The sequence below is a fragment of the Myotis yumanensis genome, unplaced genomic scaffold (assembly GCF_028538775.1).
Source record: "Myotis yumanensis isolate MYYU_CA2020_CCGP unplaced genomic scaffold, mMyoYum1.0.hap1 SCAF_7, whole genome shotgun sequence".
Classification (NCBI taxonomy): Eukaryota; Metazoa; Chordata; class Mammalia; order Chiroptera; family Vespertilionidae; genus Myotis; species Myotis yumanensis.
Genome location: NW_027223758.1, coordinates 65,767,735 through 65,794,405, shown reverse-complemented (window position 1 = coordinate 65,794,405; position 26,671 = coordinate 65,767,735). Strand labels below are relative to the sequence as shown.

Below are 26,671 nucleotides of genomic sequence, written 5' to 3'. Positions count from 1 at the left end.
GGCAGACGGACTGGTTGGGCCCGGCGTGAGCTCCGGGAAGTTTTAATGGGGGTCCCGGGACCCGCCCCTCGGGACGTGGGTTGGGGTGGGGAAGGCTGTGCCATTATCGTTTCGGGTGGGGAGTGGGAGGAGCCGGCACCGGGAACCCGGCTGCGGAGGGTGCCGAGGCCGGGGAAGGAAGGGGCGTGACTGCGCCCTGGGTCCGCCTTGCTTGTCCCGGCCCTGCGCCGGCGCCCGCCTCACAGGTGCGTGTCCTCCTCAAACACGTCCGAGTCCTCGGGGTCCCGCTTGCCCCCCATGAGCGCGCTCCAGCCCCCCGGGCCGTTGACGGCCCCGCCGCCGTTCAGGCTGGGCTGCTTCTCCTGCATCTCCGACTGGCTGTCGCTGGCCACGTCCAGCGTGGGGTTGTCGTGGCAGCCGTTCTCTACGAAGCGCAGCTCCTCGCCGTGCGACTGCGGGCCGGGACCAGGCTGCTGGGCGAGGGCCTCGGCCTCGGCCCGGGCCCCAGCCCAACCCACCAGCTGCACAACGTGCCCCGTTGACCTGACCTGTGACCTTGAACAAGTCACGTCATTGCTCCTTCCCTAGTCTGTAAGACCCTACACAGGGAACCCCAGGGACCTTCCGCAGATGATACTTCCCTCCTGCTCTCTTCTGCTCTGTTCCCACAGCCCAAATCCTTTCTTAAAATAATTCTACTGATCCTTTGACTAACACCAGCTGATCCCTCCCAACAGCCTCCTGATAGACTCCAAGGGACTCCTGGGAAAGGGTGTCTTGCCCTGCCCTCTCCTTTGTGAGGAGTCTTTCCTGGACCCCTGTGCTCTGCTGACCCAGGGCTTCTAGGAAGACATCCAAATGAGCTCAGGCTCTGCCCAGGAGGGGTTGGTGCCATGGAGGGCTCCTGCGGGTGGGGCTGGTGACCTGCACAGAAGGTCCACTGAGATGCATGCTCTGGACAAGTGGCCTCACCTGCAGTACCCCAACCCAGGCCATTACTGCCAGCCCACCTGAGATGACAGAGTCTGCAGATGACAGCTTGCGGGGGCACTCCCATCACCACCAGCACTGCCCCCAGCCCACGACCTCTGCCCCACCCGCCCCCACACTCACCACATGTTTGAGCTTGGGCAGCCGGCGCTGCCAGCAATTGTAGAGCAGGCCCAGCACGATGATGATCACACAGATGGCACCGATGACCACCAGCACCACAAAGAGCGTCCCGTAGTCACTGCGCACCTGGCTGGCCCGGGCCTGGCAGCTGCTGGTTGTGGAGTAGTTCTGGATGCCAATCTGGGGGTGGGAGGGGCCAGGCTCCTCAGCTGAGGCCCTGGGTGCCATGGCTCCCACCCCCATAGGGCTGGGGCTTAGGAACAGGGACAGGCTTTGAGAAGGAGCTGGCACACTCCTGGCTCCTGAAGCTCCCTAAGGGGCCTGGATCAGTGTTCATGAGGGACTCTCTCTGCCCTATGTCCACCCTGTTCACCTGGGGGCAGCTCCAAGCCTCTCTACCCTACATTTCTATTGCATGCCCCCCCCCCACACCCCCAGCATGGTACTGCCTGACCCTGACCCTGTGGGAAAGAAGTCTGGCTCAAAATCCATCAGGTTGGGACCCTACCCCCACCCCCGCCCCTGACTGAGGCTGCCCAAGCTCATGCTGCCAGTCATGATCCAAACTAGACTGAGTCTCCACACCTGTCCCACCAGTTTAAAAAGAAAGAAAACAGACAAGGGCAGCTGTGATCCCCTTGCCACACATCCTCCACCACACAACACCATTGAATTAGGCCCCTGGGTATTCTGGTATTATCCTGGTCATTATGGGCCAGAGACAGTGCAGGGGGTACTGGGGACAGCCCACAGGGGCCACCCCAGCCTCCCAGCTCCCTCCCCTTTCCCACTGGAGTGGTCACCAATGGTATTTAGCTGCCCAACCCCACTCCCACACTGCAGATTGTCTTAGGTGGGCCTGCTTTCTCTGATCCAGAGGCTGCTGTGCCCTGACCTGGCCCAGCAGATGTTCTCTCCACAAATCAGCATCCAGGCAGAAAGGGAGCAAAGGTGAGGTGCCCTCCTCAAAAGATAGGTGCTCTTTCCTGGCTCCTGATGCAGAGCTGGGAGCTCCCTTTTTGCCTTGCACTCCCCTTTCAAATGCCAGTTATTCAGCTCTCCTTTGGTTTCTGTGAATCGCCTATATATTTCCACTACCTTCCTCTATTGACTGAAGTTATTAAGGGTCCATATTTCTTGCTAGAACTTGCTAAATTGCCCACTGATATACTTCCAAATGCCCGGCATGCCTTTGGCCATGTCAGTCAGCATGAAGTGTCCAGTAAAGCCAGAACACCCAGGGACTGGGAGAAGAGTCAGGAGAGTCTATAAAAAAGATCAAGGGCAGCCTGTTCCCCACCAGTTCTCGGGGTTCACAAACCAAGACTTTCACAACCAGAACAGCCCTTAGTAGAGACACTGCATTTGGTGGAAGACCAGCGTCTTGGGCCTAGTCCAAAGCCTGGCTCTCCTACTACTACTAGCTGTGCAATCTCAGGTGAGTCGCCGCCTTCCCTGGGCCTCCACTCTAACCTTAAATGGAGCACCGAGCACCGAGGGTACTCAGTAGGTGCCTTATTTGTGCTCACAAGCCCTGGGGCGGTGGTGAGGAAACCGAGCACCGTCTGGCACTCAGTAAGGATTCAACACGCTTTGCTGATAAAAACAAAAAAAAAACCCCAGAAACCCCACAGAATCCATCTCTTTGCCCTGAGTGTACTGAAGAGGCAGAACCACAGTCATGCACAGTTCATCTTTGCTGTCAAATATTATACAGCCCTCAATAAGAAGGAAGACTGGCCCTAGCTGGTTTGGCTCAGTGGACAGAGTGTCAGCCTGTAGACTGAAGGGTCCCAGGTTCAATTCCAGTGAAGGGTACATGCCCAGGTTGGGTTGCAGGCTCAATCCCCAGTAGGGGGTGTGCAGGAGGCAGCCTATCAGTGATTCTCTCATTATTAATGTTTCTATGATTCTCATCATTGATGTTTCTATCTTTCCCTCCCTCTCCCTTCTTCTCTGAAATCAATAAAAAAAGAGGACTGATGACAGATGACTGGACTTCACAGTGAGTGGAAGGGGTTTTGTTAGAGATGGTGACTGTCCTCGGGAAGGGAAGTGAATGAGGAACAGGAGGAACAATGGGGACCTGCCCCTCCTATCAGCCATGGCTCTGCTCCACCATGCACAGGTAGCCAGCCTGTCTCCTCAGCCACAGTCTCCAGGATGGGCCAGAGGCTGGGTCAGGGGTGAATCTCAAGAAGGCCTGTCTGCTGTGTCCTGAGCCCCACCCCTCACCCCCAGGAGCCCCCCAGCTGGCCAAGCATTGCAGACTCTCATGGTCTCCGAAGAAATGCCCAGGCCTCTTGTGCTTTCTCCTGTGGTTCTAGAGCCACAGCATGTGCTCCCACCCACCAGGCTTCTGAACAGTCCCTTGGCCAGGCATACTTGTAGTGTTTCTCCCACTATCTACCCAGAAAACTCCCAGCTGGCAGTTCCTGGCTGTCCCATGCACAGTGCAGTGATCGCTAAGTGCTCACATACTGTCTCTCCCATGGGGACTGTGTCTTAGGAGACCTGAAAGGAAGAACTACAGAGTAAGAGTTTGTGTTTTGCTCCTTGCACCACATGGTGCAGGCCACCCTCCTGCCCTCAGGGATGGTAGCCCGGTTGCCAGAGCTTTAAGGAACAGGACGGGAACTCGTCCCTGCCCTCTTACCTCCACCAGACTCCTGCGGATATCACCCAGCATAGAAAGGACATCTTGAGTGGGCATCACCCCTGGGGGGAGACAGCATCATCAGTCCAGCCTTGGCCACTGAGGCGCTCCCCCTTTGGACTCCTGGTCCCCTTGGACAGCCTCTGGCCTGAGTTTCTAGAGCAGGGGTGGGCAAACTTTTTGACTCGAGGGCCACAATGGGTTCTTAAACTGGACCGGAGGGACGGAACAAAAGCATGGATGGAGTGTTTGTGTGAACTAATATAAATTCAAAGTAAACATCATTACATAAAAGGGTACGGTCTTTTTTTTTTTTTTTAGTTTTATTCATTTCAAACGGGCCGGATCCGGCCCTCGGGCCGTAGTTTGCCCACGGCTGGTCTAGAGCCTCACTCCCTGGCTCCCTGGTATATACACAACCACTCTCTCCTCTGCTTGCTGCCCACTGATTGACTCATTAAGAAGATTCAGTGCGTGCCTACTAAGTGACAGGTGTGATACCAGGCGGTCACTTCCACAGCTCCTTAAGTCTGCATTTTGAACACATTCCTTCTCAGCCCACCACAAAGTATACAGTGCCACTGTCTGGCACCTGCACTGAAACCACACTCTTCCCCCTCCTATTCCCAGTGTTCCCACCTTCCTCCTCCTGCCTTCAAGCTTGTTGTTGGTACTCCTGGATCCTCAACTAGGAGGCTCAAGCAGCACCTCATCCTGCTATCCTAAAAGCCCACCCCTCATCCAAAAGCCCTGGCTGCACTTTCTCACAGCTCTGCGGGAGAGCTTCCGTGGCCTTGGGAAACCTCTGCTGGTTTGGCCTGCCTCCCACTGCCTTCTTGGACCCTCTCCCCAAACATACCAACGACCCCCCTCCTGTGGGTGCCCCTCCCCCCCGCTCACCCTGCTCGCCCACCAAGGTCATTAGAAGGTGCTGCTCCTTCTCACTGGGCTTGCTCAGGGAGATGTGCCAGTCCCCGTGGTGGCCGCTACCATGCCGGGGTAGCACCTCCTCCACCAGAGCCAGGAACTGCAGTCCCCAGTGCTGCCGAAACACCTCCTACAGGGGCAGAAAGAAAGCCTATGCTCAATGAGGGAGACAGCTCTAAATACCCCTGCCTGGAGACCCAGCCCGACTCCAACCTCCGCCCATCAGCCAAATCCTGGGAAAGGCCATCTGGCTCTTTCAGAGGGGGCTGGTCTGGACCACTGGAAAGGCTGTGAACTTTGCCTTCTAGAGGACTGTGGGTTTGTTGCCTACAGGCATCCAGGTGCTCCTTCCCACCTTGGCTTTGCACCATGAGGAGGGTGTGGGGCCTATCCAGGGATACTCGCAGTTGAGCTGGGAGTACAGATAGGCCCACATATGATGACAAGTCCAGGAAGTGAGTGTGTAGCATGCGAAGGAGTATGGAAGACTGCTCATGGTGCATCCGTGTTCAAGTGTATAGTGTAAGGAATGAATATTTTGGGGTGCAGGGATAAAAAAAACAACAAAAGATATTTTCAACCATACAGCCACCAAAGATCAGGAGGTGAGGTGGGAAGCAGTCTGTGCTCATCTCTCTTCTGTCATTGTAGAGATACAGCATAAAGTTGGGGAATCAAGAAAGATGTCTGCGTACCCTAATGCTGGTGGTGGTGGCCAGAAGAACTAAGCAGAGATGGTTAAAATGGTAATCCCCCACCCAAAAAAAAGCAGGGCTGGGAGCAAGAGGAGGGATGTAAGGAGACTTCTTTCTCATCTGACACTCTCTTGTACTGTTCAGATTGTCTTGGGGGGATATATATATATATATATATATATATATATATATATATATATTCCTGGCACTGAGCAGGAATTCAGTGAGTGGCAGGAGCTCAGGCTGGGGCTGGAGACCAGGACCCTACCTCTGGCTCCCAGCCTGCCATTGTCCCTGCCTAGCCCCATGTGGAATCAGACCCTCCTTTGGCCCTGTAACTGCTACCCATTCCCTGCATCCCTAAGCCCTAGCTCCTCTCCAGCAGCCTTCTCCCTCCTGTACCTGGGAAGTCAACTATCCCCTACTTCTGGAGTCCAAAATTCCCTGCCAGAGACACCCCTGTCAGCTGCTCAGCTCTCTCTTGAGTGCCCTTCTGTGAAGCTGCAAGCCAGGGCTGCCGTAAGGCACAGGCATCTCCCCAGGCCACCCCTCTGGGACTGCTGACACTCCTAGTCTTTCTGTTAGAGCCCAAACTAATGAGCCTTCCCTGGACCTCATGTCAACCTGAAGGCCACTAGGATGGCAAGTGGCAGGTTCAGGCTCAAGCTTTGGCACTCACTGGCCTAACAGAAATCCAACTCAGTTTTGAATTGGGAAGAAGATTGGTACCTGGAGATAGCCATATGCAGCTAGAAAGTCCCAGTTCCTGAAATGGTTCTTACCATCTTCGTGTGTGTGTGTGTGTGTGTGTGTGTGTGTGTGTGTGTGTAGGGAAGGGGTGCAAGCTCACACCTGCCTGAGCAGGTACACAGAATGCACTGTGTCCAAGCAACCCCACTGCTTGCAAATAAACCCCACCCTCTTGTCACAGGTAGTGCCTCCCCCCATGCAGTAGCCCTGTGCTTCACCACGTGTGCATGCCCCACATTTCCTCGGGTCCAGCTGTCTGCCTGGCTTGATCATCATCGTAAGCCCAGGCTGTTAGGACCAAAGCCCACATTTTCAGATGGGGAAACTGAAGCTCAGAGAGGTGCAGTATTTTGCTAAAGGTCATGGAACTGACAAATGGCAGAACCAGGATTTGAACCCAGATGATTTAGATTCCAAAGCCAGGGCTTTTCTCCCAGGCCACCGACACTTAATTCCTACTTACAAAATCAATGGTATGATTCTATATACAGTCATCAGACTCTCCCAGGGGTGATATTGTGAGTCTGTGGGCTCCAGCCAGGCAATCCATCAAGCTGTATACTTAAGATTTGTGTGCTTTTCTGGACGTATGTTGTAAGTCGTTAGAACTTTTCTTAAGTGCAGTACACTCAGAGGTATAAACTGTCTTCTCTGCTAACTCCTGGGCAGATGACCCTCACAAATCACACAGTTTCTCCCACTGTAGGGGCTCCAGCTCCACTGGTATGGTTCTTATGACAAACAGGAAGGGACATCTCATTATTCATCAGAACATTTTGACTTCTGGCAAGATGACAGATAGAATTGATGAAAGCTCTGCTCTACCACCTTGCTACAAACACATAGAAATACTGGACAAAATACAACAAAACAATGAAGATGTTCTAAAAGCATGCCCAACTTCAAGCTCAAAGGAGGCAAAAACAAATGGAACTTGAAGCCAGAAGAGTAAGCTGACACTAAAGCCACAGTAATTCTAGGACCCAGATATTGGATCCAGCAGTTGGAGACCTGACTTTCAATGCTCACATGGAGACAGGAAATGTGCTCCTGGCCCCGGCAGGGTGGGGAACTAGAGCAGAGTACCAGGACAGAGCCTCAAAGAGCAGCCCTTTCAGTAAAATGGGGACTCAAAAAATTTTCCACTCACCTGGAGGAGCTATAAGGGGTATGCCTGTGTCCATGGGTAGGAGAAATAATGTTACGTAAAATCACTTAAAAACCCAGGCTTGCACTTCACCTGGGAGTGGAATCTCAACTTGTAGTCTTTTGTGGTATAGAAATCTAAGCCAAGAAATAAATTTAAAATTATTCTAAAACTATTAGAACTCCTGAAGTTTCCCTGAAATCACTCTGTAGAAGTTCTTTCACACCCTGGGGTTTAAGATGAGATCACAATAAATTATGATCCATATGAGGGAATAAGGTATAAATGCAACAAACAGGAGAACTGACAGGTCAAGATGTGGTGTCATTAAATATAAAAGAGATAATAAAATAAGTATGTTTAAAATAATTAAAGAAGTAAAGGAATAGAAACCATAATGAAAGAAGAGAACAAAATTTAAAAAAGAGATTTGGAATCAAATAGAAATTCTAAAAATATAAAATAGTTATCTATATAAATGACTCAATGGGTAGGTCAAACAGAAGATTAGATACAACTGAGGAGAGCTACTAATTTAAAAGCTAGAGCTAGAAAATCACCCAGAATGCATCAGAGAGATTTTAAAGACATAGAAAACATAAAAGTGTATTAAAAGACACTTGACTCAGTGGATAGAGTGTCAGCTTGCAGACTAAAGGGTCCCGGGTTTGATTCCAGTGAAGGGCACATGCCTGGGTTGCAGGCTTGATCTCCAGTAGGGGGCGTGCAGGAGGCAGCCAGCCAATCAATGATTCTCTTTCATCATTGATGTTTCTATCTCTCTCTCCCTCTCCCTTCTTCTCTGAAATAAAAAAAGCAATTATTAAAAAAAATAATAAAAGACAAGGTAGATGGGAAAATAAGGCCCTAAACCTCTAAGAAGAATGAGAGAGAAATGGGAATTTGGCAATATCTAACAAACTGCATATGGAATCTCATTTCTAAGAATTTACTCTGAATATACATTCCAACCACGCAAACACACACACACACACACACACACACACACATTATTCACTGCAACATTGGAAGTAATTGCAGAATATTGCCCATACAAAGGAAATTTGATGAATAAACTGTGGTATACAAACATAATGGAGTTATTATTCAGTTGTAAAAAATGATTAAGAATGGTCTCTATAAACAATAAGTGCTGGCGAGGATGTGGAGAAAAAGCAACCCTAGTCCACTGCTGGTGGAAATGCAGACTGGAGCAGCCACTATGGAAAACAAGTGTGGAGTCTCCTCAAAAAATTAATAATGGAACTGCCATTTGACCCAGTGATCCCACTTAGGATATATTCCTAAGAATCCCAAAACACCAATCAGGAAGAACATATGCACCCCTATGTTCATAGCAATGCTATTTACAATAGCTAAGATCTGGAAACAGTCCAAGTGCCTATCATTAGATGAATGGATAAAAAAAGATGTGGTACATTTACACAATGAAATACTATGCAGCTGTAAAAAAGAAGGATCTACTACTCTTTGAGACAGCATGGAGGAACCTAGAGATGATTTTGCTAAGTGAAATAAACCAGACAGAGAAATACAAATATCACATGATCTCACGTATATGTGGAATCTAATGAACACAATAAAATAGGACCAGAGGCTTGAAATCATGGAACAGACTGGCGAATCTCAGACGGAAGGGAGAAGGAGAAGCTGGAAGAGTTTAATCAAAGAACTTATATGCATATCCATTGCCCATGGACACAGATAGTGGGGCAGGAACCAGGAAGTGGGGGGCAAGGGAAAAAAAGGGGGAAACATCTGTAATACTCTCAATAATAAAGACTTTGCCCTAGCTGGTTTGGCTCAGTGGATAGAGCCACGGCCTGTGGGCAGAAAGGTCCCGAGTTCAATTCCAGTGAAGGGCACATGCCCAGGTTGTGGGCTCAATCCCCAGGAGGGGGCGTGCAGAAGGCAACTGACCAATGATTCTCATCATTGATATTTCTATCTCTCTCTCCCTCTCCCTTCCTCTCTGAAATCAATAAAAATATAATTTTAAAAAAAGAATAAATATTTTTTAAAAAGAATGATCTCTATAATGGTCATAAAGTGGTTTCCAGACTATATTGTTAAAGGGGAAAAAATGCAAGAGTATTGCTAAGGACTAGCGGTGTCACCCTCAAATTCATATGTTGAAGTCCTAACTTCCAGTATGTCCTAATGTGGCTGTATTTGGAGACAGGTCCTTTAAAGAGGCAACTAAGTTAAAATGAGGTCATTAGGGAGGGCCCTAATCCAATGACTGGTGTTCTTACAAGAGAAGAAGATGAGGACACAGATATGAACAGGGGGAGCACCATGTGAGGACACTGGGAGAAGACAGTCATCTACAAGCCAAGGAGAGAGGGCACAGGAGACACCAGGCACAACTATGAAAGGGGGCTCACATTGTAAACAAGGGAGTAAAATATATGCATGCACATGTTTCTAATACTGAGACGCCCAGCCTTCTCCCCACCCTGGTTCCCAGAACACTGGCAACCAGCCCCTTATACTCCCAGTAGAAAAGAAGTCCCCTTTTCAAAGGATCTAATCACCTAGGAGGAAGGAGCTAACGATGTTGGGATTAGAAATTTTCAAAAGAAATGACCCGGTCAGACCACCCTCCTGAGAAGCCATAGTTAAGAAACTCCACCACCACGCCCAAAGCTTCCAGCCAGCTTCCTGGTGGCAAACACCGCCAGACATTTGAAGAGAGTACGCATGTGGAAAACTGAGACTGAAACAAAGAAATCAGGAAAGCAACCGATACAGGAAGAAAAGATGTTAAAAAATGATTTCCATATCCTCAGAGAGATAAGATACTGCATGCATGAGCAAAACTATTCCTTTAAATTAAAATTGGAGGGGGCAAGAACAAAAGAGCCCTTAGAAATTTGAAAACATGAAAGCACTGTTTTCTTGGATGTTGGTTCATCCCCTGGGTGAAGCTAGCCCCCCTCTGACTTAAGAGCTAAGCCTTCTACCCCATCCACTGCCCATTCCCCAGTGCCTGCCCACTGCCTCCACTCTGCCCGCCTGCCTCCAATCTCAGCCTGCGGTCCTCAGCCTAGCTCAGCACTCACACAGTCTATGTTCTCTGTCATGTTCAGAATGATGTAATTTTTCCCAGCCAGATTGCTCCAGTCTTTGCAGACCACCTGTACAATGAAACAGAAAGAAGAGTAACAGTTACAAAGGTATAAGGAAAGGCATCCAGAGAGGGCCTGGGTAGAAACTCTGAGAAGCTGGGAGGTGAAGGCCAGGTATAGGTCTGTGATAGCTAGGTGGGAGCTGACAGCCTGTGCAAGGTGACATGCCCAGGATCCAACCCACGTTCACAAACCCATATGTCTTCAGGGAGCAAGTGAGAGGAGGAGGCCAGGAGTGACACAAAGGAAGAGGAATCTGTGCCCAAGAGGCCAGCCTACAGAGAGCTTGCCCCAGCTAGGAACAAACTTTGTTTTTAATGCTCTGTAGGCCAGATGCATAGGCTAAAAACTCAGGACCCCCTTCCTTTCCTTCTGGTGTTGGAGGGTGTGCGCGCAGGGCAGGGATGATGAGGGGAGGAGCAGAGGGTGACTGTGCATGTGATGGTGGGTATGGAAACGGCTGGAGAGAATGCAGGTCAAACACAAACTCTCGCCACTGTCATAAGCAGTGTGGAAGCCATGAGTAGCAGCAGCAGCACCTGAACAAATAAAAACCAGGCCAAGGCAGCAGACTCTTCCAAAGCTTCCACTTGGCAGGTTAAGTGTGGTGCGGACACCCACTGTTGAGCCATGAGGTATGCACCCCCAGCAGTTCTGCTGAGACTCTGCCTGGTGTCAAGGCCCTCCATGCTCAGCCTGGCAGACCTCCCACCGCAGTGCAGCCCCAGAGTAGCCAGAGGCCTGCATGTGCCTCCACGTTACCTGCGTAGAATCCCAGGGGATTCTGGATTGAGCTTCGGCAGCCTGCCTTTCCTGGGGCTGCTGGCTGAGGTCTTCTTGTCCCAAGGTAGCAGAGGACGGTGTCAGTTCCATGTCTTGGGAGGCCAGGGGGACAGTGGCTGAGGCTCCAGGGTAAAGGGGGTCTTCATCTGGGGTCTCAGCCCCACTTGGGGCTTCTGCTTGAGGGAATGAGGCCAAGGACAGCACCTCCCCTTGCTTGCCAGCCAACACAGTTATTCCCATGGTAGCCTCCTCAGTTGCCTCCTGCGGAGCCTCAAAATCTACCTCACGCCCTGCAGCTGGCAGCGTTGTGTCCCCTGCCTCCTGGTTAGTGAAGTCCTGACCCTCTAGGGTCACTGTACTTGGGGTGACTGAGGGTGGTGACAGGCTTGGCTCCATGCTGCTCCCTACCTCCACACCTGAGGAGGCCTGGTCCCCAGAATCTTCATGCTTGTGTTTGGGGGCCAGGGGAGTCTGGCTGCTGCTGGTGGGAGAAAAGTCGTGGACCTGAGTTTGGGCTTCTTCTTGGGCTCTGTTCACAGGCAGCAGTTCTTCCTTCTCCTCCTCCTCTTCTTCTTTCTCTATATCCTCCTTCTCCTCCTCTTTCTCCTCGTCCTCCTCCTCTTCCTCCTCTCCAGGAGCCATATGCCAAGGTGGCTCTACCAGGTTCATCTTAGGCAAGGGAGGGGGGAGGCTTGACGCCTCTTGGCCCTGGCTGCTGTCTTCTATAGGACCTGCCTTCTCAGTCAAGTCTGGGAAACCATAATCTAAGGACAGAGATGGAAAATTCATTCACTGGTTTTATTATTCATTGATTTGTTCAGTATTTGCTGAGCAGATGATATAAAAGAACCATGAGACCCTCGGGAGAACAGCGGGAGGTCGCACTATTGATTATATCAGAAAAGACTGGGAAATATAGCTGGGTAAGGGGAAGGGGCAGACTGCGGGGGAAACAGAGGCCAGGCTGGCCCTCATTTCCTTCATGATAATAAAAATGACATAAATCTGACACACAAATTCCATGAATATAGAAATGTATAAAGTAGAAAGTTTATATGATTACACCCCTCAGAGACATAGCCCTTATTAACAGTTTGATGGATATCTTCTCTATTGTTTTTATAATTTGCTTGTTTTTCCTCATCTGGGGATTTCACCAAGAACACCCCATTAGAAAAGGTTCCCTGTATGAGGTGTAAGGACCCTCTCTCTGATCATAGGAATAGATGAGACCCACAGATTATGACCATTGTTCCTAAACTGTGCTCTTATTCTATAACCCAGGCCTTGACTAGGAGATGAAAAAGATGCAAGGAGAGCTAGTGAGAGGCCAAGGGCCTCTACATCCTCTGTAAGTCCTGGGGAAAATCCAGTCAGGGCACAAACGTAGGTTGAAGGTTATTCCCAGTGGGACACATATAGAAGGACACTGATTGATGTTTCTCTCTCACATCAATATTTCTCTCTCTAAAAATCAAAGAACATGTCTTCAGGTGAGTATTGAAAAAATATATACACTGAAGTATTTATGGGTCTGCAACTTACTGTCAAATTGTTTAGAAAAATTCTATGTCTATATGTCTACATATACATATACAGAATAAAGCAATGTTAACAATAGGGGAACCTAAGTGAAAGGTATATAGGAATTATTCTTGTAAGTTTTCTGTAAATTTGAAATTTTAGGAGAGGGAGAAGGGAGAGAGAGGAAGGGAAGGAAGGAGGAAGGGAGAGATAGAGATAGAGACAGAGACAGAGACAGAGACAGAGACAGAGATAGAGATAGAGATAGAGATAGAGATAGAGATATATATCATTTTAACTGGCTAGTGAATGTGCTGGAACCACCAGAAGAAAAGAGAGCAGGTCATCCTGGACTAAGAGCTCAGAACACTCCAGGAGAAAGGAACACAGTTGCCATGACAGAGAACAAGCCTGGTGGACAGGGAAGAATGCTTGTCCCATTCAGGTGTCCAAGGCAGGGAGACCAGGCTTCCAGGGACTTGCAACACTGAGTAAGGAGCAGAAGCCTTAGCTGTCATTTTGGAGGGGAATAAAGGAGTAAATTGGCAATTGAAGAAGAGAAAAAAAGAAGTGAGGTGGATGAGGAAAAGGAGAGAGCCAGAGATACGGTGAGAAAAGAAAGGGAGAGGAGAGGAGGGCAGCAACAGGGGTGAGGAGGAGGGAGGGGGGAATGGGTCTCCTCTCCAGGTAAGGTGGGCCACTCCCAGTCCTCTAGTCTCCTCGTGCAGTGATGGGCTGTGAACTTCCTTCCTTCGGTGACACGCCAGCGCTGTGAAGCTGCAGTCCTTCTGGTGGCCATCATTGGAAACTACATCTTCTGTAAGTCCTGGGGGAAATCAGGCTCCCCATCCCAGATACAGGGTATCAGATAGGGGCCCTACAAGATCCAAGGGCCCATTGCCCTCCTCTTACAGATGAGGAAACAAGAGCTTGGAGAGTAGAGGATAGTTTCTCTAAGCTTTGAAGCTAAATTTGGCACATTGTAAAGCTGTAAAACTCAGGCTCATATGTAGTCAAAGCCAGTCTTTCAAGACACCTCCTGGTCAGGCCAGCCCTAAAACTTGTCTTCAGACGCTGAGAAGAGCAAATTGACAGCAGTAACATTACCTCTCCCAGTTCATCTGCCCCTCTGGTCACAGCCAATCTCTTTAAAGCTGTGCTTGAATCACCAGATTGGGTGAAATGTGAGAGCCAAGGTCAAGCTTCAGAGTTCTGCAGGCAGGGATTAGAATTCTGGGTGACTGGCCTCTAGGCTCTGCACACCCAGCCTCTGCGACAGGTGGCTAAAATGAAATGACATAATGAATGCAAAAACACCTGTCCCATGGAAGGTACTTTTTTCTCCCAAGGCAATCTCTAAAAGTCTCACTATATGTCTTGCACTCCTCTAAGCTTTCCACACAATCCAGCTCCCAGTAGATAGTATCTGTGATCAACCTGTTATTATAATGGGACTATGAGGGTTCTAGGGGTCTAACACTAGGAGGGATCTAGGAGGCTATCTGATTGCCTCAGCCCTCTGGCAGGTGCCTAGGAAGTCTAGAAAAGGTGGGGTCACAATCCTCTTCAAGAACACATCTTGGCCTCCTTAGAGAGGAACTGCTGTTGTTGCCTTTTTTTCTCTCACCCTAATTTCCTTAAACCTTAAGCCCATTTCTGTTTTATCTACGAAGTGAGGATCACCTGGGAAGTATCTCCCTCAGGAAAAACACACACATACATATGTCTTAGTTGCCCTAATTTAGCCTTCTTTCCCTGGGGCTAAACAACCATCAATAATTATTCCTTATTTGCAACCCTTCCTATTAATATTTTGCTTCTCTTGTGAAAACTCTGGATTCACCATCGTTTTAACAGTCGTTATACAAAATCAACAGAGTAGTTACACAACTAATATATGCTGAATGAATTGTTGAAACTAAACAAGATCCACTAACTAGAGCAGTGGTTCTCAACCTTCTGGCCCTTTAAATACAGTTCCTCATGTTGTGACCCAATCATAAAATTATTTTCATTGCCACTTCATAACTGTAATGTTGCTACTGTTATGAATCGTAATGTAAATATCGGATATGCAGGATGGTCTTAGGCGACCCCTATGAAAGGGTCGTTTGACCACCAAAGGGGTCGCGACCCACAGGTTGAGAACTGCTGAACTAGAGACTAACTGATGCACAATGTAAAATAAGGTTCTTGATGGAAGTAACATCATTCGTCACAGCACTTAAGCCGCATTCTCCCCAGCGATGTGATCGGTGGCTCAGAGGCCTCTAGGGGTCACTATGATGAAGCTCCAGGTCTCTTGACAACTTGGATTCTTTTCTTTTTCCCTTTGAATCTCACTATGGTACTGGCTTTTGTTCTCTAAATCGATCATGTTGCATTTTCTCTCTCTTATATTTATTTCATCAGGTTTTTTGTTTGTTGGTTGGTTTGTTTGTTTTGTTTTTTTAGTCCAGGACAAGCTTTCATTTATTTTAGAGAGAGAGGGAGGGAGAAACACCCATCCATCAGTTGCCTCCTGGACACACCGAACGCACTGTATGCACCTCCACTGGGATCAAACCTGAAACCCAGGCAAGTGCTCTGACCAGGAATGGAACCTACAACCTCTCTGTCCACAGGAAAACTCCCAACCAACGAAGCCACACTGGCCAGGGCTCATCACAGTTTCGAGGTCTTGTTCCCCAATTTATCAAGGCCACACTGGACTTTATTTCTTCCATCCAAGAAAGCCATGTTTCATGGATGATGTTTTGTATCTGCTTAAATATTAATGAACTGATTCCTCTGTTTAAGACATGGAATTAAAACAGGCATCAGGGCCAGTGGCCTTGAAAATCACTTTAAATATCTCTTTAGATTAATGTTAAATCACTGAAAATTGTCCCCTGAGTGCAACACTCAAGCTAGTTAACTGAACGCTAATATAAAAATACTCACAAAACTCATAATAGATTTGTATAAAACAAAGATACAAAGGAAGACGCTTTCAGTATAATTAAAAACTACCTCAACTGCAGTAGTCATGAAAGAAGCGTAAACTAAACAAGATGATAAATTTTTTTGGCCTACCAACATATATATATAATGGCCATTATTGAATCAGTGCTGACTTGAACAGAAATCAGTCTACATTTTTGGAGGGGGGTGGCAATATGAATGAAAAGTTTTTAAAACACACATTCTAAACCCACAATTTCACTTCTAGAAGTGCACCCTAAGGCAGTGGTCAGCAAACTGTGGCTCGGCAAACTGTGGCTCTTTGGCCCCTTGAGTGTGGCTCTTCCACAAAATACCGACTTCTGCGCATGGGCCACGAAGTTTCAATTGCACTGTACATGCGCGCCCGCACGTGGTATTTTGTGGTATTTTGTGGAAGAGCCACACTCAAGGGGCCAAAGAGCCTCATGTGGCCGCAGTTTGCCGACCATGGTCCTAAGGAAACAATTAAGGATGTTCATAACAATTTGGTTTTAAGACTTCCCATAAAAAAAAAAAATTTCCATCATGGCACAGTTCACACAACAAAGACTGGAACCAACCAGTCTCACACAGCAGGGGGTAGACTGAGAAATGGAAGCCCATCACTCTTGAGATCAGCCTTACAGATGAGGTTGGAAAGCTGGGTTCGCTGGCTTGGAAAGATGCTGGTAACTGAAACAGCAAGATCTGTACACTATAATAACAATTTTTTGTGAAAGTATATTTTATGTATTTCCCATATGGGAAAAATTCAGAAAGATATACATGTTTACATTTGTTAATTCTGAGTGATGGGATTATAGGTGGCGTTTATTTTCTCCTTTTAAGTTGTTTGCCTTTTCTAACTTTCATATAATGATACTCATTACTAGCATAAAACAAAAATTCAGATTTATTTTTATTTTTTATTTTTTTTGCTGCCTAGGTGAAGTGCTTCTGTCAGCTGGTCCTCCTCTTAGTAAACATGCTTGATGTATGGGCAGTGACTCAGAAGGCTAAATCATTCTATAGCAGACATAATCTCAACAAGGATTCACTGTATAGAATGAATGTCTAGGTCCCATCAGACAGCTGCTTTGATGATCTGCTTTCTATAAAATTCATTACAGGCAACAGTAATTAAAGTAGCCTCATGAATGATTTCATATAGAGAAGGAATAGCAGATCTTGAAGTAGAAATCTCAGATTTGAGATTCAGCTCTGCCACTTATTACCTGTGTAATTTAGTGCCACTTTTACACCTCTCTAAGCCAGTTTCCTTATCTATAAAACAGCGATACTAACCACGCCTGCTTTTACAAATTTCATCTGGTTGCAGTGAGGTAAAAAACGTATGTGAAAATACTTTATAAAATATAAATACTTTATGAATGCAATGTGGTTTATGCCCAACCATCATTTCACCGCCCCCCCTTTTGGTTAATGGCACTCCAATTCTCCCCTCTTCTTAGTCCAGAAGTAGAGGGCCCCAAGACCCACTATGAGCCAGTGAGAGACCTCTGTCCCCATGGCCTTAGGACTGGTGGGAGATGGGCTCATGACTCCAACCAAACTAATGAGCTTCCCCTCTGTTATTTTTCCAAAAGTGATGGAAAGGCAAATTTTGCTTCTGCTGGGGCTGTTACATAAAAGAAGAATGAAATTGCAGGTACTAGGGGCTCTTGAAGCCACCACACAGGAACAGCCTGCCTAAGAATGAAGCCTGAAGGGGAAGCACGGTGGAGCAAGGCAGGCTCTGACTCAGGTTCAACCCCAGGACCCCACCTGCAGTTACTGAGCCAGGAAACACCTGTGTGCCTGTTTGAGTAGGCTTTCTAAAACTTGCCAAGCCCAAAGAGTTATCTCTTTTCTTGCAGAACACCAATCAGCTTGTTCACTGGGGAAATTAAAACTGCTTGCAGAGAATTTTATTAAGGAGTTTAGAAAATGAAAGAAGTGGAGGGTGACAATAGGGACACCTAAGTCTTGAGATAAATAAGTAACCTGGGGAAATATTCTTTTTTTTTTTTAAATATATATTTTTATTTATTTTAGAGAGGAAGGGAGAGAGAGAGAGAGAGAGAGAGAGAGAGAGAGAGAGAGAGAGAGAGAGAAACATCAGTGATGAGAATCACTGATTGGCTGCCTCTAGCACACCCACTACTGGTGATCAAGCCAGAAATCAGGGCATGTGTCCTGATGGTGAATCGAACTGAGACCTCCTGGTTCATGGGTTGATGCTCAACCACTGAGTGACACTGGCCAGGCAAAATATCCTTAATCATTAACAATTCTGCATGAGTTAATTGATCTGGCTTTATGTTGGCTTGATGGTAAAGTGGCAAATTTACATTACATATCTTTTTCCCTACTTTGCTGAGACTACTTTTTTCAATTGAAATGTCAGAGAATCATAATATTTTAAATCTACAAAAGACTTCAAGCTATCATTCGCATGGTCTCACAGATAAAGAGACTGAAGCCAAGATTAGAAAAGAAACCCACTCATCATCAGTCAAGCAGAAACTCCACTAGCTGTTTTTGCCATTGGACCTCTGCCCCACCCCCAGGATCACTGCTACAGAAGGGGAAGGAAGGCACCAGCTCTGGTTCTAGGCATAACAAACTAGAATGAGCTGTACAATAATACAGATAACAGTAAAATGTACTGGTACGGGCTCACCTTGGCAGCACATATACTAAAATTGGAAAGATACAGAGATGATTAGCATGGCCCCTGTGCAAAGATGACACACAAATTTGTGAAGCATTCTATATATTTTTTTTTCCAATTAAAAAAATGTACGGGTTCCCTAACTAACACATCCCATCAATGTGCTCCTGTGGCAAGAACCCAGGTCCACAGGTACCACTGCTCAGGAAAAACTGATTCTAGACTCAGCTCTGCTGTACACAAGTATGTGCCCTTGGGCAAAGCTCTCGCTGTGGGCAAGCAGACTAATCAAAAGATGAGCAATGAGGGAGCCTGGACAAAACGCCGCTCCTCCTCCACCTGTTCTATATCTCTTGCCCATTGCCCTTGGAGGGCACTTGTGTCCCCACCTCACAGTTCTTCAGGTATGTACAGCAGAGATAAGAAAACAGACTTATGCCCTGACCTGTTTGGCTCAGTGGATAGAGCGTCAGCCTGTGGACTCCAGGTCCCAGGTTCAATTCCGGTCAAGGGCATGTACCTTGGCTGCGGGCACATCCCCAGTGGGGGGTGTGCAGGAGGCAGCTGATCGATGTTTCTCTCTCATCGATGTTTCTAACTCTCTATCCCTCTCCCTTCCTCTCTGTAAGAAGTCAATAAAAAATATTTTTTAAAAAAGAAAACAGACCTGTGTTGTGGAGCTGGTACGATGTGGACTTGGCATGAGCAGAATGTATGCAAAGTGCCCATTACATGGCTTGTGTTCAATGAATGACAGGCATTTTTATTATAATAACACCTAGAGAAGCCAATGGGGGGGGGGGGGAGGAGGGAGAGAGAGAGAGAGAGAGAGAGAGAGATATGAAAGAGGGGGGGGGCAAAGCAAGGAGGGGTGTGAAACAAATCGGAGTTCATCAAAATCAGGGCCTTACGCTGTGATCCTGAGGAAGGTCTAAGTGCATAACTACTGCTTTCTCAACCAGCCGCTCTGAATGACTGCTCGTCTTAGACTGGTATCTCAATAGTTTGAACAAAAGAAAAAGCCCAAAGAAAGACCACGTACATATAATTGTCTGGTACCAGGTAAAAGTGGAATTTCTTTTCAGTGATGAGAGGATAGACTTATCAATGAATACTGCTGCAGCAATAGGTTATATACATGGGAAAAATGAATGAGATCCCTATCTTATGCCACATGCAAAAATAAATTACAGTTAGAATATTAAAAAATCAGGCCCCCAAAATATATAAGAAATAAAGGTGCATATATTTCAGGGAGGGAAAGGCTTTTCTAAACATAAAGCAAAGAAAAACACATAAAAACATTTCAAAAGAAAGACTATTGCCTGGCAGGTGTGACTCAGTGGTTGAGTGTCGACCTATGCATCAAGAGGTCACTGGTTCGATTCCAGTCCCGACACATGTCTGGGTTGAGTCTTGATCCCTGGTGAGGAGTGTGCGGGAGGCAGCTGATTGATATTTCTATCTCTCTCTCCCTCTCTGTTCCTCTCTCTCTCAAAATCAATGAAAACATGTTTTTTAAAATTACATGAAAAAAGAAAGATTACTTGAAGCTTATAAAAATTAAATGTAGATATATCAAAAATTACTATAATAAAGGTAATTGACAAACCAGAAAAATGTTTTCTATATATGTCAGAGAAATGATTAGTATCCTTTTTATATGGAAACTAGAGGCCTGGTGCACGAACTTGTGCACAGGTGAGGTCCCTCAGCCTGGCTGGCGATCAGGGCCAATGGGGGGTTGGGAGACTGGCTGGCTACTGGAGGTTGGCCGGCCACAGGAGGTTGGCTGTGGGAGTGTACTGACCACCAGGGGGCAGTTCCTACATTGAGTGTCTGCCCCCTGGTGGTCAGTGCGCATCATGGCAACCGGTCGACCCGTCGTTCGGTCGCTTAGGCTTTTAGATATATAGATGTGTACAGTGATAAACAAAGCCTCAGTAGAAAAAAATGAAAAAGTAATAATAATAATAGTTAATATTTACAGAAGACTTATAATATGCCAAGCACTGTAGTAAGCACTTTAAATGTATTATTGCATTTAAATCTTACAACCCTATGATATGAGTATTATCCCCATTTCCAGATGATAAAACAGACTTAGGTTGTTACTTCCCAAAAATCATATAGCTGTTCAACGGCAGTGCTGGAACTGTGGAATCTGCCTAACTCTAACACCTGTTCTCTTAATTACACTATGCTTCAAATTAAATAGAACTATAAATGGACAGAATATGTATATATCATATATAGAGAATACATAGAATATGCATACCTATAATATATGTGTGTGTGAATATATATACATATAAGTTAGAATTTACTAGTAATCAAAGGCCATTATAATTTTGCCTACCAAATTGACAAAGATTTCTAAATGACAAAATTCAGTAGAGGGAAGGGTTCAAAAAACTGGCATTCATTATGTCTGGTGGGTATGCAAATTGGAACCATCTTTCTAGAAGGTGATTTAGAAATATTTAACAAAAGCTGTGGAAAGATTCATATCCTTTGTGTCAGACAGATCCAGTCTCTACCCTTTCTACCCTGCCTTCACCCAGGAAGACTGACCCCGTGGATTACATCAACAGGCCATGCTTTGTTTCCTGACCTGACTCTTGGGCAGATGAGGAGAAAGGAGAATTATGGGCAGGAGATAGGAGGAGGGAAGTTGAGTACTTATTCTCCTGGTACCTTCCCTGTCTGGCCACCTTCCCCTACCACTGTCTGTCCCTTGAAGGTTCATTTCATCATTCCCTGCTTTTGTCCCTTTGAGTATAGGGCACTGATGGCTCTGTAGCCTTGGATTCCTCTGTGGTCACCTGTTCCCTACCTATACCTTTGTAAAGTCACTGCTCTATAAATAAACCCTCCTTGGATTATCTTAGTTTGATTCTGTCTTAAGTTTCTGATTGGGATGCTGACTGACACACCTTTAGACCCAGAAATTTTGTTTTAGAAATTTATCTAAGCAAAGAATCAGAAAAGTACAAAAACATATGAGTCTATTTATAGCAGCATAAAAACTAAAAACAACCTAAATATTTAACAATAGAGAACTGGTTTCATACATATGATGAGCCACATGATGAAATACTATGTAGTTATTAAGAATCAGGTTATAAAAGAATATTAATGATGCAGAAATTCATTTCTGAAATATTTTAAGTGAAGACATTATGTCCACTATGATTCCATTTTTGTACATAAAAGTGACTAGAAGGATGCACTCCAAACTATTAATAGTAATTATCTTTTAGTTGTGAGATCATATCAGGATTTTATATTTGTACTGTTTCTGTATTTTCATATTTTCTACAATTTTCATATATTGTTTTTGTAATTAGAGCTAAATTCTGTAACCCCCATGTGCATGCACGCATGCACACACACACAGATTTGACAGTCCGGCATTTAAAATGGGCTCCTGCTGGCCAAGGACATGTGCACAGCTGCTGTAGCTAGAAGCATGGAAGCTCTGTTGTATCTGTAATCAGCCGTGGTACATGCATTACTGCTGAGCCCAGGTCCCACATTTCTATTGGTCATGCTCTCTAAGTCCAGAAACCAGCTCTGGTCCATGACTGAGGGCAAGACAATTAGAACACCTTGATGGGGCCAGAGAGACTTAAGGCAGGACATGGCATGTGTAGACTTCTGGGAACCTTCAACAGAGACAATACAGCACAGTACAGAAAAACAAACAATCCCAGACCTTGGAAAAACCTCAGCTTGAATCATGACTTGACAATCTGAACAGCTGCATGACCTTAAGCATGCTTTTAACTTTTCTAAGCTTCAGTTTTCTCATGTGCAAACTGGGGATAATATTATGAGCACAGAATACAGGCTCACTAAATAGCAGTGAATATTAAAGAGAAAAGGGCCTCCTGAGCCTATAAGACGTTCCGAATCCCAGAGACTTGGCTCTGATGCACAGAGAAAGCTGGTGGAGAGAGAGACGAGATATGATTTGAGCAAGGAAATGGTCCTTTGGCATTCTGCCAAGAGTGGCTCCTACCCAGCTGCAATCAGCACACACTGTTAAGAAGAGCTACCTGCAGTGGGTCCCAGGTCCAGACTAGAGTCATTCAGCTCCTCCTCCTCTTCCCAGAAGTACTGTGGTGGCTGCAGAATGCGGGACTCTTCACTCTCTTCGCTGGGGAAGCCTGACCCAGGGGCTCCCAGGCCAGCTCCCAGTCCCATGGCCTCACTGGGCTCCTCTGAGTCCAGCGGCTCCAGGCCAGTGGGCAACAGGAGGTCCAGCAGGGAGGTGGAGGTGAGGCCCTCTGGGCCAGGTTCATCAGACCCGGCTGCATACGCGCCCAAGGACACCCCTGCACAAACACAAAAGCCCGATGGTTATGAGAGGCCAGAGAGGACAGGCTGCTGTGGGGTTAAGACATGTCTCCACAACAAAGAACCTGAAGGGGGGGTGGGTCTTTGGGGGACAGTCCTAAGACCCAGGGACTGCGAGGGGATTCTGAGATGCCATTCTCATTAAAAATAATTTTTAAACATATTTACTGATTTCAGAGAGGAAGGGAGAGGGAGGGAGATAGAAGCATCAACGATGAGAATCATTGGTCAACTGCCTCCTGCATGCTCCTACTAGGGATTGAGGCTGCAACCTGGGCATGTGCCCTGACAGGTAATCAAACTGACCGCCTGGTTCATAGATCGACGCTCAACCACTGAGCAACACTGGCCGGGCACTTCAGCTTTTTTAGAAAAGTGCAAACTGATTTTTTAAAATTCTTGGAATTTTTAAAAACATTTTTTATTGATTTCAGAGAGGAAGGGAGAGGGAGAGAGAGATAGAAACATCAATGATGAGAGAGAATCATTGAGCTGCTGCCTCCTACATGTCCACCACGGGGGATTGAGCCCTGACCTCCTGGTTCATAGGTCGACCCTCAACCACTGAGCCATGCCAGCCGGGCAAGAATTCTTGGAATTTTACCTTTTACAAAATAACTGGAGGATCAAACACACCTTGCCTCTTCAAAATCCAAGGACTGTCTCTCTCAGAGCTGAACTGTGGTGTGGTGGCAGAGAAGCCACTGTCCCTAGGCTCTCCAGCGCAGTTTGGATCTTGAGAAAACTGTGTCTATCCTCTTGAGGAAAGTCTGACCAGCAGTCCTGCTGATTTCCCACCTCTGGGGATAATATCCTTTTTAGTCAGTGAAGCTCTCTGTGCAGAGGACTATGGTCTGAGGAAGTCACTGGGTCTATCCCCTACCACTTCTATGATAGGTGAGTCCTCCGTTCTCTGAACCCCACTCCTTTACCAGTCAAGCAGAGAAGCCACCATCTTTCTCTACTTCTTCTCCCTTCCCCATCCTTGTCTTCCTTTCCCAACAACCTGGCAGGAATTAACAGATATTTTGATAACCTTACTGAAAGCTGTGTGTTTAAAAAAAAGAACCTAGTTTTTCATTCTTTCTCCAATAAACAGTTCCATGTTCTTGAATTATTTTTCCCTATAATTATTTTTTTAATAGACCTTGATGTTTTCAACAGCTTTGGCAATGAGTAATTATTTAGGTAATTAAGAGAGGTTACTTATTTTCAAACTTGCCCATCAAAATAGTAGCTGAGACTTATCCATTCTATGTGTAAGTACTTTCGCACTTAACTAATCGGCCTTAATTGAGACCCCACCTGATTTAAAATTTCAGGATTACACTCTGTAATTTTTTTTCTCTAACACCTATAATTTTCTGTTACTTCATCTCTGCCAATACAGGAAAGAAGAGAAAAAGAAGGGGCATGCCGTAGCGGTTCTCAACCTGTGGGTCGCGACCCCTGAAAATACATCCTGCATATCAGATATTTACATTACGATTCATAACAGTAGCAAAATTACAGTTATGCAGTAGCAACGAAAATAATTTTATGGTTGAGGGTCACCACAACATGAGGAACTGTATTAAAAGGTCGTGGCATTAGGAAGGTTGAGAACCACTGAGAGGATCAGCCTCAAATAATGAAAATCTGACCAAAACACACCGAAAAACAGGCAAATGAGTGAAAAACAAAACAAAACACAAGGCCTAGTAATCCCATGTCGTATCTCCCCTGCAATCTGCTCCTGATGCAGGCATCCTTTTCTGATTCTCACCATCAGCTCCATCCTCTTAATCAGCAGCTCTGTAGTCCAGATCTCCCTAAGCCCTTGCCAGACACCAGTCCTGGAGCTGCCCGGCAGTATCTGTTACACAGCCCTCACACCCGTGAGTGTCAGCTACAGCAGAAACTGCCTAGCACTGTCACCCTGCCACATACACCCTTATACTCATGTGTGTGTGTGTGTCAGAAAAACAACGCTACAGGGTTTTGTAGGGTTTCTACACAAAGGTGTGTAAGAAAGAGACATACTGTTAGACTCACACGTGTAACCCATACATGGAGATAATATGTGTGTCATGAGGAATGTGTATGGGAAGGAGAAGGGGAAAGAATAGAAGGGAGAAACGTTGCCCACAGTAATCCACGGCTAGCCATGTAAGGGTCCAGGCAGTTACAGTGGGGCATGGCCAGTTCTGCTGTGGCTGTCACAAAAAGAACTAGTGAACTAATCAATTTTAATTTATTTGTTGAACCTCACCTTCTTCAAAGAGGATTTAAGATTTGCAAGGATGGAGGTGTGTGTGTGTGTGTCTGAAACACTTGTGGACATTTTTCCTGTGCACACCACTTAGGTCCTTACCCATCCCTACTGACCCCTGCTGCACTGGCCTTCCTGAGACATGCTCAGGATGGCCCCTCTCCCCTCCCTGGCGGTTTTCTTGGGATTCTGTCACTATGGCCCATGGTAACGGCACATCTCATTGCCACCAGCAAGCAAAGGCTGCTCCTCCCCTCAGGAAGAGATCCTTCACTAGTCTCTCCTCCACTCACACACATCACACAACGTGCCCGCCTTGGTGGGTTAACTGTATGGGAAGTGCTTCCTAGCCAGTGTCCCATGCACGCGGCTGCCTATAAGCACGTCACACCCCTGTGTGTCCGTTGGAAATGGAGTCACTCCAGGTTACCTGATCCAGGAGCGCATATCCACATCCACATCCACGCACACACTCACCCCAGTGCTCTTCTCCACCAACACCAGGTACCCATCAGACCTTAATATATGCTCATGACATCTCTCCCCCTCGCTCTGTCAGCCACGCGGAGAGGCTGTTTAGCCATGTCCTGATATGACCTACTCTTGCAGACAGCCCTTCTCCCTCCTCCTACCCCCATTCTGTGTTGGTGGCCTGTCTCATAGGCTGTCACATACTTTGTGACCCCCCCCTCCCCAGCACACACCTAAACCCCAAGTCTGCCACTCAGCTGTTCTCAGAATGCCTCTTGCTCAGGCACATCCATTGCACAGCTGCCCCCCGCCCCGACCCTTTCATCGCCCACGTGCATCCCAGTGCCCTTGAGTAACTGAATGGGAACCATCTCAGAGGGGCTCTCACACCCTGCTGTCCGCTGCGCGGGAGCTATCCAGCACTGTCACTGTCACACGCAGGGACCTGCTGGGGCCGCCGCGCCTCTTCTTTGTCGGCTCGGAATAAAGTAAGTTGCCCAGCACAGCCTGGGAGCCGCACGCACGACGACACACCCTCCTCCGGCCCAGCACCGCCCGCACGTAAACACCCCCCACTGCCGCAGCAGCGGTCTGGGGAGGCGCTGCAGCCCCCCTCGCGGCCGCAGACACTCCCACCCCGCTCGCTGTCGCGGCCCCAGGGGACCTTCAAATGCTGTCTCCCGTTCCCGGGAGGCTGTCGCAGAGGCCGGCGGGCCCGGTCGTCCTCCTCCCCGCCCCGGGGCCGGCCCCGAGCGCCCCTCGTCCGGCGCCGCAGGGAGCGTGCTCGGGCGCCGCGACTCCCGGGCTCACTCGTTGATGTGCATGTGTGGGTGTGGCGCTCGCGTGGAACCACACACACCGCAGGCACACGCGGTCGCCCCACGCCCCCCACTCCCCGCGAGCGCGTGTGGCGGAAGGACGGCGCCCCAGCCCCGCCAGACCGCGCTCCCGCCCCGCGCCGGTCCTTTGTTGGCGGCCGGGAGCTGTCCAGCACCGCGGCCTGCCGCCCGCCCGCCCGGCCCCGCCGCTGCCCGCCCGCCGCCGGCGCGCACTCACCCCCGGCCAGCAGCAGGAGGAGCGGCCGCAGCCACGGCGGCAGCGGGGCAGCCCGCAGCAGCCGGCCCATGGTGCAGCCGTCGCCGCCCGCAGCAGCAGCGGCGCGGCGCCTCGGCCTGCGTCAGGGGCCGAGCTCCGGCGGCGGC

General features: G+C 47.6%; 1 protein-coding gene and 1 non-coding gene across 2 annotated transcripts; one reads left to right on the top strand and one right to left on the bottom strand.

Annotated features, from left to right (window-relative positions):
• Positions 1 to 11: 11 nt before the first annotated feature.
• Positions 12 to 26,671, bottom strand: PODXL2 (podocalyxin like 2). The gene is made up of 8 exons (XM_070421583.1): positions 26,526 to 26,671; positions 22,447 to 22,725; positions 11,203 to 11,987; positions 10,375 to 10,449; positions 4,670 to 4,826; positions 3,770 to 3,831; positions 1,114 to 1,293; positions 12 to 452 (listed from the first exon to the last, which is right to left on the bottom strand). Exons 1-8 carry the CDS (start codon positions 26,593 to 26,595, stop codon positions 240 to 242), a joined length of 1,821 nt encoding a protein of 606 aa, XP_070277684.1. The 5' UTR covers positions 26,596 to 26,671; the 3' UTR covers positions 12 to 239.
• On the top strand, positions 18,387 to 18,493 carry LOC139014701 (U6 spliceosomal RNA). Its single transcript, XR_011472267.1, has one exon. It is a non-coding gene; the product is annotated as a U6 spliceosomal RNA (small nuclear RNA).

Bases quoted from the DNA above. Each gene is read 5' to 3' on its own strand.
- PODXL2 (XM_070421583.1), bottom strand. From the start codon at position 26,595: ATGGGCCGGCTGCTGCGGGCTGCCCCGCTGCCGCCGTGGCTGCGGCCG. The intron at 11,988-22,446 runs GTAGCTCTTCTT...CTCTGTCCTTAG, and splicing joins GGACCTGGGACCCACTGCAG to ATTATGGTTTCCCAGACTTG. The intron at 453-1,113 runs GTGAGTGTGGGG...CCCGGCCCGCAG, and splicing joins TGCCCAAGCTCAAACATGTG to TCGCACGGCGAGGAGCTGCG.